Genomic DNA, 13,403 nt, shown 5'->3' on the forward strand with positions numbered 1-13,403 from the left:
TATTATATGTTTTCCTTAAAAGAACAGACAAATTAACATTGGGTGATAAATCTTGCCATTGTTGAGAAATGTTTCTTGGTGCTATGTATTTATTGTTCTTTATCGAGTAGTCTTTTGGAAAAATGTTGATAGCGATGCGAACGACGTGCCACGTCCACAAAGGCATCGTGTATGTTTTTCTAGGCATGACTACATAGTCAGTTTACCGCGCGAGGAATACCTATGCCTCGCGAAACTGCTACCCCTGTGTGGAGCCGGCTATTTATGATCAGGGACGCGTTAAATCTAAATCTACACCTGACCCAAACACGACCATAAGCGATGCAATATAATGGCAGTGTGCAATAGCCGAGTCCACACAGCCCGACACAATGTGCTCGCACTGAAACCGTGCAGTATAGACGAGGCATTGAACATTTACGGCACGAGCACATTTGCCACGCTACGTTCCTCGCCGTGCGTGGAGCCAGCTATGAAGTTAGCGATACGCACCGGACATGGTTGACAAGATGCTCCTTCCTGGAGAAGCTCTTGTTGCAGTAGGAGCAGGAGTGCGGCGCGTCGCCCGTGTGCTGGCGAATGTGGTTGTTGAGGTGCTCCTTGCGCGAGTACGCCTTCGGGCAGAACGTGCACTTGTGGGGCGTTTCCCCCGTGTGCTGTCTGCAACAGCAGTACATTCCGATTTAAACACAACCAATAATAGAGGGGTATTCTCATAAGTTCACGCGTAAATGGGAATAACCCGAGAGGGGAGGGGACCGAGCTCAAATCGGAATGTACAATGCTGTGCTACTAGCGGGGAAACGGCACAAATGACGCCTGACTCGATAGGTACAGAGATTAGCTTACCTTGGGTTTGGTAACCATGAATTCATGCGTTATACATGCTATTAGGAACTATGGTTATATGAAAATAAATGTAAATTCTGCACAGTAGTCGGTAGCACAGCATTGTGTATTACATTGGCTCATGCGACAGGATAAAATAATAAATATAAAGCCAGGAGGCCGTAAGTCAGGAGTCCTGTCGATTATATTAATTTAGTTTTATTCATGACGGACGAATTTTACATAAACTTTCAAAAACAAATCCAATACTAAATAATCATGATAACAACGAGTTTTAAACTAAATGAGTTATTTCACGTATTAAGTAAGTTCTCTCTATCTATAATGAATACAAAATTACCATCATCGCTTCTGGTAATAAATTTACTACAAATCATTCATTGAAACTTTGGTTCTAGCACTTACAGTTTTCGCGTGATCCATCACGAAAGTTGGTCCTTTGCTGCAATTTTCTTTAGTGAATGTTAAGTTTTCTCCCAAATTGCTTACGAAATCTGTTTGATATTACTAAAATATTATAAACTGAAAATGAATTTCAGGGGGAAAAATCACTACCATGGGTGGAACTTGAACTCACGGCTTCTGGATTGAAACTCCAGGGCTCTACCAACAGCTACCAAAAGCTCATCCCCAGTCATCGATATACTATATGGATCAATGGTACTCCTAGCGACTACTACTGTGAAAATATTACGTCTTAAATAGTTATTGGAATTCCAAGACATATTGGAAATTCCACTCATGGGGGTGTTTTTTCCCTTAATTTTATTTTACTCATGTGTTACAATATTTTAGTCATATCAAACAAATTTCGACGATTTCGTAAGCATTTGGGCGAAAACTTAACATTCAATAAAGAAAATTGCAGCAAAGGACCAACTTTCGTGACGGATCACGCGAAAACTATAAGTGCTAGAACCAAAGTGTTAATGAATGATTTGTAGTAAATTTATTAAGGATTACTTCGTTCCTACGCGCTTTTTCTGTATCTTCAACAGTTTTGTCAGAAATCGAGAAAAACCGCATTTTCGGCACTTTAAGGGAGGGTAGAGGGGTGACGCAGAGGGGGGAGGAGTGGGGAGGGTTGATGAAAAATAACTTCAGTCTATAACGTACATATTTCAATTAAAAAAAACCTTCCATTAATTATGCCGTAATTTTAGCTAATTTCCCTCTACTAAAATCACAGCAATAACAGTTGACAACGTCTAACAGATTTTTTTTCTGTTATGACAGCTCATTCTCATTCATTTCATTTCAAGCAATATTTTTTAGCCGCATTACCTGGCCGCTACATATTAAGGTGGATGATACACTGGCTCCGGTTGTGCGATGCGAATCGGAGCCAGTGTGACATCCACCTAATCAACTACTTGTTGCACGATTAGAGTGAGATGGAGCAATAGGTAGAGAAGGAGAAACATGTATTGCCTCACTCTATCGCTCTATCTCACTCTAATCGAGCAACCGATCGCCATGTGTGTAGAGATCTTGAGGATTGTGATCGTTTCGGTTTCCTTCGCCTAAGTTTTGCACGGAGCGAATGTAACTATTTATTTGCGATGGTACCGGTTCATCACTACTTTTGTGAAGTATAAAATTAATAGCTGTAACAAACTGTCAGATTTAGTTCGAGTCGGACAGCGGATTTAATTCGCTCCGAACCATATCCGGCCGTCTGTAGAGCACGCGGACCAAATCCGACCGGTCCGCCCGAACCAAATCTAACCGTCTGTTACAGCTATGCAGCTATTAGAGAAAATTTATAAATCTGGCAAGCAATTTGACAATGACAACTTCATAGACTACTTAAAATAGCTGTAACAGACGTGTGCGTTCCGATTTAGTATTATTTCTTATTTCTTTAACGGAATAATTACTAATTTTCACATTATTTTGCCATTCCTTATTTCTTTAACGGAATAATTCTAATTTTCACATTATTTTGCCAAGATAAATTAATAAAATCACAATGCGTTTGGAACGCATCCGTCATTAATGTAAGTTTGGAACGCACCTGTCATTATTGTCAAGTTGTCAGGTAGGAACAATTTGTATGGGAAAAAAGAATCACTGTTTTCTAATTATCATCACAATATTTACGTGTTTTTACACTGCCTAAACCTTCTGCGGTCTAATACAAACATTTCAATACCAAAATTACGTAAATCGGTCCAGCCGTTCTCGAGTTTATAGGTAACTAACAAACGCATTTCATTTTTATATATATATAGACAAGCTGCAAAATCTAATTGTCCTCGACGTCCTACCTACGACCAGATTTCCTAGTACTCTAGACTTCGGTTCAGCACAGAAATAAACACAGTATTCTACAGCAAAGAGGTCGATGGCCGGCGAGTTTAGTAATCTCTTTTGTCAACCTGAAATTTAATGGTTACCCAATGTATGCTCCTTCCTAGACAATGAGTTGGCGCAATAGATGAAGCGGCATAATGGCCCATCTTCGCAGGTTCACATTGAGGACACATGACTGTAGTGATTAGTAGACTGGGATGTTTCCTGCTTACCGTATCAACTTAACATTGGAAAACTTTGTCCTGCACAAGCTTCTGGTTGCTGGGGTGTCCCTTTCAAAAGAGTTAGCATAAAATCAACCACAATTCTCACCTGACATGATTGTTAAGATGTTCCTTCCTGGTGAATGACTTGGCGCAGTATGTGCAGCGGTGCGGAGACTCTCCTGTATGCTGTCGCACATGGTTGGTGAGGTGCTCCTTGCGCGTGAAGGACTTGGTGCAGAACGAGCACTTGTGGGGGGACTCGCCGGTGTGTTGTCGCACGTGGTTTACTGCAAATACAATAAGACTAGTATTAACTAACGTTATACAGACATCGTGTCGTTTTATTCTAAGATTTTCATGCTTCTTCAGTGCCGGTAGACATCTTAAGCAGCAGACTAACGCACGCGGAAGCCAGGGCCGTTGTCGTCAAAAACAGGTCCTTTTTTACACATATATTGATCGTGCCGCACGCCGTTTTAGTGACTGATGACTACTAGTTACTAACACAATAGTGGACAGCAAGTATGAAATAAACTCTAGTACTTTCAACTATATCACATTGGCACTCGACGAGCTTCTGGTACCTAGGTTTCCCAAATATATCAGTCTCACCTAAGTGGTCCTTCCTTGTGAAGGCCTTGGGGCAGTAGCCGCACTGGAAGGGCGTTTCCCCGGTGTGCTGGCGCACGTGGTTGACCAGGTGCTCGCGGCGCGTGAACGACTTGGAGCAGTAGTTGCAGCGATGCGGAGACTCGCCCGTGTGTTGCCGGACGTGATTCAGTAAATGCTCCTTGCGAGTGAACGTTTTCGAGCAGAAATCGCAGCGATGGGGAGTTTCGCCTAGAATTATACACAAGTTGCATTTTATTGTTGCGTAAACTAGTATGATTCAACAAGAATGCATACATCAGAGTAACTGGTAACACACTCCTTTCATTTCATGATAGCTACATTAACTAAAACTACTTTAATTATTCCTTAGTAAGAAGACACGACATTTATTTCATAACTACGAGTATAGCAATGCTTTTACAAATAACTGATTAAGACGTCTAACATTGAGTTACTTTTTAAACAGTTTTAGAAAAGAAAAACCAAGCCTGCCACCGCATTTAATTCATGATAGGATATGGATGTGAAATGGAAACTAATACTGACCGGTATGCCACAGTATGTGATTGGTGAAGTGTTCCTTTCTCGTGAAAGACTTCCCGCAGAGTTCACACCGGAACGGGGTATCGTTCGTATGTGATCTCATATGGTTTGCTAAGTGCTCCTTCCTAGTATACTTCTTGCCGCATATTTGACAATGGTGTGGAGTCTCACCTATTGGGGTGGGGCAGAAAATAAAATGTTATTCAATGATGCAACTATGTCACTCCCTGTTTATTTTTCTCTTCGTAAAGCGTGAGTTTTGTCGCAACTATATAGATATCCTATTATTTTTACACGGAACAACTGTATTAAAACAGGAACCAGTTTTTCAAACATACGTGATCTTTGATATATCATGTACAGTCAATAAAATTTGATTCTCAGGCCACTTTAGAGCTATGCCATTAATCAATTCGTTTTTCTTACAACAGTGCTTATTATTTATGATGTATGTCATGTATCCAGTAGTTAAAGAGATATTTTATAGAGGTCTAAGAATCAAATTGATGGATGGATGACTGTACATTTCGATTGGTTTAAGCATTCTAATACAAAGTTGTTCATAATTAGGTTTAGATGCATTAATAATATGATGTTTTAATATTAAATAGTTGCAACAAAACCGTTATCTGTCTCCCGAAAAAATATAGAAAATAATTATAACGGTGTTTTAATTTGTTTGACGAAGAGAAGTATAATGGGAGACCGCAATGTTAATTTCGCTTACAATAATGTGTTAGATCTTCAATAACTCACATTGAACAAATTGTGTCAATAGTTGAATCATTCAATATTCTAAATTCTGCACCACCTTAGCCCGATCGGTGCAAGCTTGGTAGATTCGGACAGTATCATTACTTCAATAAACCTACCATAAAATGGTACCCATGGTATTTTAGGTATCAAGTTTTTCCAGGGTGTTGATATTGCATTCATTTATCTGAACCAAAATTAATGGGTGCCAACAATAGTTAGGTTTACTAAGTTATTAAATAAATAGAACTGTTCTACCACTTTAAAAAGCGTTACTCAAAAAAAAAAGAATTCATGCATTGAAAACAAAAACTCAAATATGCAAGTTATTTGATTTGGAACCAATTCAAAGGCTGCTTGCATTATTGTTGCAAGTTTCACCAAACAAGGTTACTAAGATTCTCTTGTAATAACCAAGCCGAAGAAATAACTCTGTGGCATTTGGAACTAAACACACTAATTTCAAAACATGCAAACATAAACATTGTGCTCGTTTGGCAGTAAAAGACGGTGATGTTTTTTACTTTAACAAATTAATGAAAGACGGATGCGGTGTCGTGTCGAAGCACGACATCACTTCTCAGTTTCTCACCAAAAATTCGCCGTAGAGTCTATACATTTGCTATTTTATTGCTTTTAACAGTAAGGTAATTTACATAGTGGAAAACTCGCGACAACATTGCGATACTTAATTGTAACTATGTAACCTCAATAGTACGCAATGTAACTAAAATCGCATGTGAGTTCTGCGACATCTAAAGCTACGTGTTCACTTATTGCACGAACGAACGTATGCTCGCACAGAACTGTTCCGAGCACTAAGTGAAAACGCAGCTTAAATTGACCCTACTGCTACAGATGTATCACTTGAGCACTCTATCCTTAAATAATTCTTTATGCCACAAGTTACGTTCCGACTTGGATTAACAGGTTAGGTTCACACGGCGTATTGCGAGTAGAGTTGTGCCGTTCTCGAGAACGTTCTCATTTTACTATGGAGAATATTCTCTTGAGAGAACATTTCTCTTACAAACGGGAGAACATTCTCGGGAATGGCACAACTCTAATTGCGAGAAAATCTCGTATTCCATGTAAACGATTTCAAAATTACCATACTAAGATCGCTGCCACTAACGTATGCGACAAAATCTCTATACGGTACGCGGGATTTTTTTTTACTCGCAATACCTACGCCATGTGAACCTAGCCTTACAAGCAGATCTGAGTAAGGTTACCTGTGTGCCACATGACGTGGTTCATGAAGTGCTCCTTCCGCGTGAAGCTCTTCTTGCAAATGTCGCAGCGGTGCGGAGTCTCGCCCGTGTGCTTGCGCACGTGGTTCACCATGTGCTCTTTCCGGGTGAACGTCTTGGCGCAGAATTGACATCTGTTAGATGAAAATAATGTTATTGTTTTTGGCAGAGACAAATAATGTTTACGACGCAGGGTAAATGGCCAGCAGGGGACTTACGTAGTCTATATTAATTGTTATAGCTCGCGCCTGCGGCCTGTGTCTTGATGGACTTATAAAACTATCTGAAAGATACGCGCCGCGACCCGCTTGGTCACGCTTACGTCGGTTTGTCTGTGTGGGTAAAGGATTATGATCATAAACAAACCTGTGTGGCGTCTCCTAAGTGTCTCTGGCTAGCGCAGGACATGGTTGTCGAGATGCTCCTTCCGTGCAAAGTCATAACGCGAAAGGCTTGGCATACTTGAAACTCTTGGCACTTAGTCTATGTACAAACCTGTATGGCGTCTCTCCGGTGTGACTGCGGACGTGGTTGTCGAGATGCTCCTTGCGCGCGAACGTTTTATGGCAAGTTGTGCACGCGTATGGCTTGTCCTGCGCCAGCCGCTTGGCGGTCCTGTCTGCTGAGTCGCCTGCTGTAACGACGCCTATATTAAAATATAACCAGTTGTCACTTTCGATTCTGTTGCTTGGTATAAGGTACAACTTTTTGAATGCAATTGTATATAATATGGCTACTGAAATAACTACATATCTGAATTGAATTGTAAATTACAAAAAAGAAAAAGTCTAAAAGGGAGGCAGCAAAATTAGAAATAAAAATTTAAAATACTAACCAAGATGGCATTTCCCGTGTCTTGACAGCTCCACGGGATTCGCAAAGGCTGATCCACATACTTGACACGTGAAAGGTTTTCTTTCGCCATGATATCGTCTGTAAAAGCCAATTAAAATTAATGTTATCCCTCTACATTCCCAATTAAGTAATGCCGTATGATGTCCAAATTATCAAACTTGTGTTACCGAATGATTTTCCTCTAAGGAAAGTTATGAATAGGAAGTTAGTCGCTTGGATACTTTGTGGCCTTTGTGCATAGACAATCGATTGCGTGTGAGATCGCTGCCATCTGACGCGATATCGCGAGTGATTGAGGAAACTTTCGATTTCGAAGTAAATTTCTCCGTTCCCCTCACACCAACAATAAAGTGTCATGAGAGGCAGCCACCACAACATTTAGGATCGGTTGCACCAAACCGTCTGTCACCGGATTTAACGTCCGCAAAATTTTTGTATTACATATTCCACAGACTTTTGCTATGTATTATATATTCCACAGACGTTGATGTGTCTGTTAACAGTGGTTGACGCAACTGGCCCTTAGTCCTAAGGAATGCTATATTGACTTGGGATGCTGCTCTGAATACAGAAGGAATACTTCTGGTGACTTACCTATGAACAATGAGCTGATATCGGAACTGGAATATCTTCCCACAAATATCACAGGCATGGTGTCCGGGCGAGTTCTCCTCGGCGGACATGGCGGCGCTAGTTCCCGCTTCTACTTCCACTTCGCTTATTACCTAAAACAATTACAAGAATTAAAGACTTAGTTTAAAAAAAAAAAAAAGAAATTGAAAACACATATTGACGGCTCTGGCGGTCAGGCATCTTGCGAGGGACTTCAAACTAGATGTATGGTTTCGCGTGCGAGAAAGTTGTGTTAGCCTTCGGCCTTCGCTGGGTTTCGTTTCGTTTCGTTTTAGACACTTTGATTATCGTTCTGCTTGGGAGCACAGTCTGTACGCAGCTCGGCCTGCGGTCTTCGCGTGCTTGGGAGCACTCTGCCCGCAGCTCGGCCTGCGGCCTTCGCGTGCTTGGAAGCCTCTCAGGCACGCTCCGGCCTTCGGCCCTCCGCGTAGTTACTGTGAGAGTTGTAGGTAAGTTGGAGCTTAAACACGACCCAATATTAAAAGTGTCTTGAGAAGCTCACGACGGGCCTGCGGCCTGCGGCCTCCGGCCCTTAGTTCGCTTCTCTAAGACACTTTTACTATTGGGTCGTGTTTAAACTCCAACTTCCCGATCCGCCGGCGAGCCGATCAGGGACGCTCCGGGCCTTCGGCCCTACGCGGAGCTCGGCCTTCGGTCTTCGCTGGGTTTCGAAGCTCCGCGTCGGGCCTTTGGCCCGCCGCTTCGCTTATTTAGATACTTTTTGTTATTGTTTTCTTGGGAGCACAGTCTGCACGCAGCTCGGCCTGCGGCCTTCGCGTGCTTGGGAGCACTCTGCCCGCAGCTCGGCCTGCGGCCTTCGCGTACTTGGGAGCCTGTCAGACACGCCCGGGCCTTCGGCCCTCCGCGTAGTTACTGTGGGGATTGTAGGATTTGTAGGGAAGTTGGACCTCCGGCCTGCGGCCTCCGGCCCGCCGCGTCGCTTTTTAGACACTTTTACTTATATTTTCTTGCTTGGGAGCACTGTCTGTACGCAGCTCGGAACTTGGACCGGAGCAATGACCGTCGGGCTGTAGAACGCTCCCTCAGGCTGGTAGGGAAATTTGACTTTGTCCCCTCTCGCCGCCGTTTTTGACTTTTCCAAAAATTTTTTTTTCTCATTTCTATTTTTGGCCCCCGCTCTTACCACGTGCCAAATTTGAACGCGCTCGGACCGAAAATAAAAAAAAATTTCAAAGTCGGCCATTTTGAAATTTTGTAAATGCCATTCGATGGACCTCAGATAACTGTACAACATTAGTTTAAGCACTATTAACCTTTTTCCTACCGTTACGGAGCTATGGGGATTTAAAAAAAACCTCCATACAAACTGGTAGGGAAATTTGACTTTGTCCCCTCTCGCCACCGTTTTTGACTTTTCCAAATTTTTTTTTTCTCATTTCTATTTTTGGCCCCCGTTCTTACCACGTGCCAAATTTGAACGCGCTCGGACCGAAAATAAAAAAAAAAATTTTCAAAGTCGGCCATTTTGAAATTTTGTAAATGCCATTCGATGGACCTCAGATAACTATACAACATTAGTTCAAGCACTATTAACCTTTTTTCTACCGTTACGGAGCTATGGGGATTTAAAAAAAGGACCTCCATACAAATTTCAATTGGCCTTCAAAGGGCGCCATTTTGAATTTTTCAAAATTTTCTTTTTGTATACTAATCTTGGGGTAGCTGTCTACCCGTGTGCAAAATTTCAGCGCGCTCGGACCATTTTGAAATTTTTCAAAAAAAAAAGTCGGCCATTTTGATTTTTTTTTAATGCCATTCGATGGACCTCGGGTGACTGTATAACATTTGTTTGAGCACTTTTCACTTCTTTGTACCGTTACGGAGCTATGGTAATTAAAAGAAAAACCTCCATTCAAATTTCAATTGGCCCTCAAAGGCCGCCATTTTGAATTTTTCAAAATTTTCTTTTTGAATACTAATCTTAGCGCGACCGTCCACCCGTGTGCCTAATCTCAGCGCGCTAGGACCATTTTGAAAATTTTCAAAAAAAAAAAGTCGGCCATTTTGATTTTTTTTTAATGCAACTTTTTTCTACTCGGATACCTGTATGATATTTGGTCGAGCACCCCCGGCTATCTCTTACGGTTTAAAAGTTGCCATACAAAATAAAAGTGGCCAGTTTTCCCACATTTGTAGCACTTTTCAATTTTTTTTTATTTCATTCGAATCAAGGCCGCTTGGAGATTCTACGACCAAAATTTGAGCACTCCACGATAAATTTGAAAAATCGTCAAAAAAAAAAAGTCGGCCATTTTGAAAAAAAAATGGCGGCGTCAAAAACTGCCCAGGGTCCTCTATGACATTTGGTCGAACTATAGGGTAACATGTTATGAAATCCATCATCAATATCATCATGGAATGATGAATATGTTGACTTTTTATATGGCATTAGTTACATTCTTGCACTCTTAGTCTAGTCCGCGGCGCCCCACGCCCCGCGTCGAGGTCTCGGCCCACTCTGCCGCAGATCGGCGACCGAGCGCGCATTCGTGTGCGTTCGGAAATCCTAGCCAGTCGGCAATCGTCGCGTCTCATACTTCCATATCGATAAGGTTTGATTTCGCATGCATCGCATCGGTCGTGCATGTGGCAAATGTCGGAAGGATTTCAAAGGCAAAAATCAAAGATGGCGGCTTCAATGTATGGGATATCGGTCCTACATCCGATATCGGATCGGATAATGTGAAAACGCACTAACGGTTAATGCTTAGGCCGTTTTCACATTATCCGATCCGATATCGGGTGTCAGATCGACATCCTACATCCGATAAACGCTTCCGATAGTGTCGGATGTAGGTCCGATAAAAAGCATTGTTCCAAATCAATGAAGTATGATTTTGTATCAAAAAGTATGATCCGATATCGGGTGTCAGATCGACATCCTACATCCGATAAACGCTTCCGATAGTGTCGGATGTAGGTCCGATAAAAAGCATTGTTCCAAATCAATGAAGTATGATTTTGTATCAAAAAGTATTTAAAAAATGTTTTATATTTAATAATTATAAGCACTATATTCCAAATATTATATTGTAAAATTAAAATAACGGCATAAAAAATACTCAAGAGTGTCAGGCAAAATAAATAATTTTACATTCAATTGTATCTACTAAAAGATGATAAAACTAGTATCCGCAATTCGGACCGATGCATTACAAACTTTTTTTTTTCAATGGAAATTGTTCAACTAATTTGAATTTCGATCATTGGCAGCTGTTTAATAGAAATAGACGACATTTTTGTCACGCACACTACTAACAACGTATACCTACATTATTAACCCACACAAACAAATATTATCGGCTGACAGCTGAATATTCTACGAACACGCGAGCGGGAGCGAGGCTGCCGCGATTTTGGTGACGCAATCATAGACTAAAAAGTAAACCGCGCAGATGTGCCATTTTCATTGTTCCTACTAATGTGTTTCACCTCTTAATAGATTCGCGAAATATATTTATTTCAATTTGGAAAATTATTAGGTAACTACTTACTACTTTATGAATTATGTTACTATAATATAAAAAAAAGTTAATTTGTTTATTGATTGTTATTGAGTAAAATTGTATTTTTAGCACGCTCACTTTTTGCTGTTTTCTTTGGCCTGGTAATGAAAAAAGAGAACAATGGATACCTACGCTTTGTCCAAAAAAACTGACCGCACTATATATATATTATTATATATAAGTATATATTTGTATTTTAAAGAAGAAGATAAATCTTCAAGAAAAGAGCGTACACCCATCTTAAAGGCCGGCAACGCACCTCCAACACCCCTGGTGTTTCGGGTGTCCATGGGCGGCAGTGATCGCTTACTTTGTATTTTTTAAGTTGTAAATAAATAAATAAATAATTTTACAACAATACAATATGGAAATTTATTTCTGAAATAAATGATATTTAATTTAATTTAATTTTAATTTGACAGGCGGAATATAAGTCTAGTAAATGTGCCACAAGTCACGTGGCATGGTGTGAATAACATTTCAGTCCAATCTGAACTCGTGTAAAATTCATTATTTAGGCTTAGCCTACACTACTAAGTACTAGTAAAACCGCCTCACTTTTGCCTGAGATTGTTCGTCCACGTTAAGAGCGTTATAACATTTCGGCGTCGGGCGAAATTAGGTATTTTACCCGCCGCGCGAGCCCAATATGCCGACCCTTTCTAGCACGTCTTATCACTCGCTCGCACTACAATAATGGACAAAACAATCTTGATCCTTTCTATGGAATTTTGATAACAACCACAATCTACTATCTCGATATAAACTTTTGGTTTCTAATAAACATTATTTTGTACGAAAATACGAGAATATAGCGCGAAATAATATCAATTATGTTAAAATTTATTTAAAAAATTAAAGTAATAATTATAAAAGTAGATCCCATCCCAAATATTTGCTTTTGTTATATGATAAGTATTAGAGTAAAGTATAATTATATTAATATGATGATAAAATAAGACAAATACAATTCTAATTACTTCAAGGTGGTGCTCAGGGTCTGATGATGGCCAGATGGTGGTCACCAATACCAATGAACAATATGACTATACAACTTCGTGGTTTACATGTCATTCTAGCATTTTCACTTTCACATTTCAAGTGCATATACCACGAGTATAGGTTTTCGGGTGTGCTGATTTAAAAATTAATGACCGATTTGGAATCTGACATTGCTGACTGTCACTTTGACACAAAAGTCGTCTAGGGTGTCGTAAAATAGGTTTTAGGGGGTGCTGATTCCAAAATTAATGGCCAATGTGGAATCTGACATTGCTGACTGTCACTTTGACACAAAAGTCGTCATGGGTGTCGTCAAATAGGTTTGCGGGGGTGCTGATTCCAAAATTAATGAACAATGTGGAATCTGACATTGCTGACTGTCACTTTGACACAAAAGTCGTCATGGGTGTCGTAAAATAGGTTTTAGGGGGTGCTGATTCCAAAATTAATGACCAATGTGGAATCTGACATTGCTGACTGTCACTTTGACACAAAAGTCGTCATGGGTGTCGTCAAATAGGTTTGCGGGGGTGCTGATTCCAAAATTAATGAACAATGTGGAATCTGACATTGCTGACTGTCACTTTGACACAAAAGACGTCATGGGTGTCGTAAAATTGGTTTTAGGGGGTGCTGATTCCAAAATTAATGACCAATGTGGAATCTAACATTGCTGACTGCCACTTTGACACAAAAGTCATCATGGGTGTCGTAAAATAGGTTTTAGGGGGTGCTGATTCCAAAATTAATGGCCAATGTGGAATCTGACATTGCTGACTGTCACTTTGACACAAAAGTCGTCATGGGTGTCGTCAAATAGGTTTGCGGGGGTGCTGATTCCAAAATTAATGAAC

The 13,403-nt window shown here is 40.6% G+C and overlaps 1 protein-coding gene across 9 annotated transcripts in view; it reads right to left on the minus strand.

Moving 5' to 3' along the window:
* The window catches only part of LOC125233268 (zinc finger protein 271-like), a 33,373-nt gene that overhangs the window by 4,984 nt on the left and 14,986 nt on the right, over nt 1–13,403 (minus strand). For 5 of the 9 annotated variants that reach the window (XM_048139208.1, XM_048139209.1, XM_048139214.1 and 2 more), the window contains exons 9-16: nt 7,982–8,112; nt 7,368–7,465; nt 7,028–7,178; nt 6,515–6,666; nt 4,530–4,697; nt 3,984–4,211; nt 3,478–3,658; nt 493–660 (exon numbers count right to left, since the gene is read on the minus strand). In XM_048139208.1, the coding sequence (XP_047995165.1) occupies nt 493–660; nt 3,478–3,658; nt 3,984–4,211; nt 4,530–4,697; nt 6,515–6,666; nt 7,028–7,178; nt 7,368–7,465; nt 7,982–8,112 (1,277 nt within the window). The remainder of the gene's footprint in view (nt 1–492; nt 661–3,477; nt 3,659–3,983; nt 4,212–4,529; nt 4,698–6,514; nt 6,667–7,027; nt 7,179–7,367; nt 7,466–7,981; nt 8,113–13,403) is intronic. The other 4 variants (XM_048139212.1, XM_048139210.1, XM_048139216.1 and 1 more) reach the window with 4 other exon arrangements.

This window comes from Leguminivora glycinivorella, chromosome 14 (assembly GCF_023078275.1).
Source record: "Leguminivora glycinivorella isolate SPB_JAAS2020 chromosome 14, LegGlyc_1.1, whole genome shotgun sequence".
Taxonomy (NCBI): domain Eukaryota; kingdom Metazoa; phylum Arthropoda; class Insecta; order Lepidoptera; family Tortricidae; genus Leguminivora; species Leguminivora glycinivorella.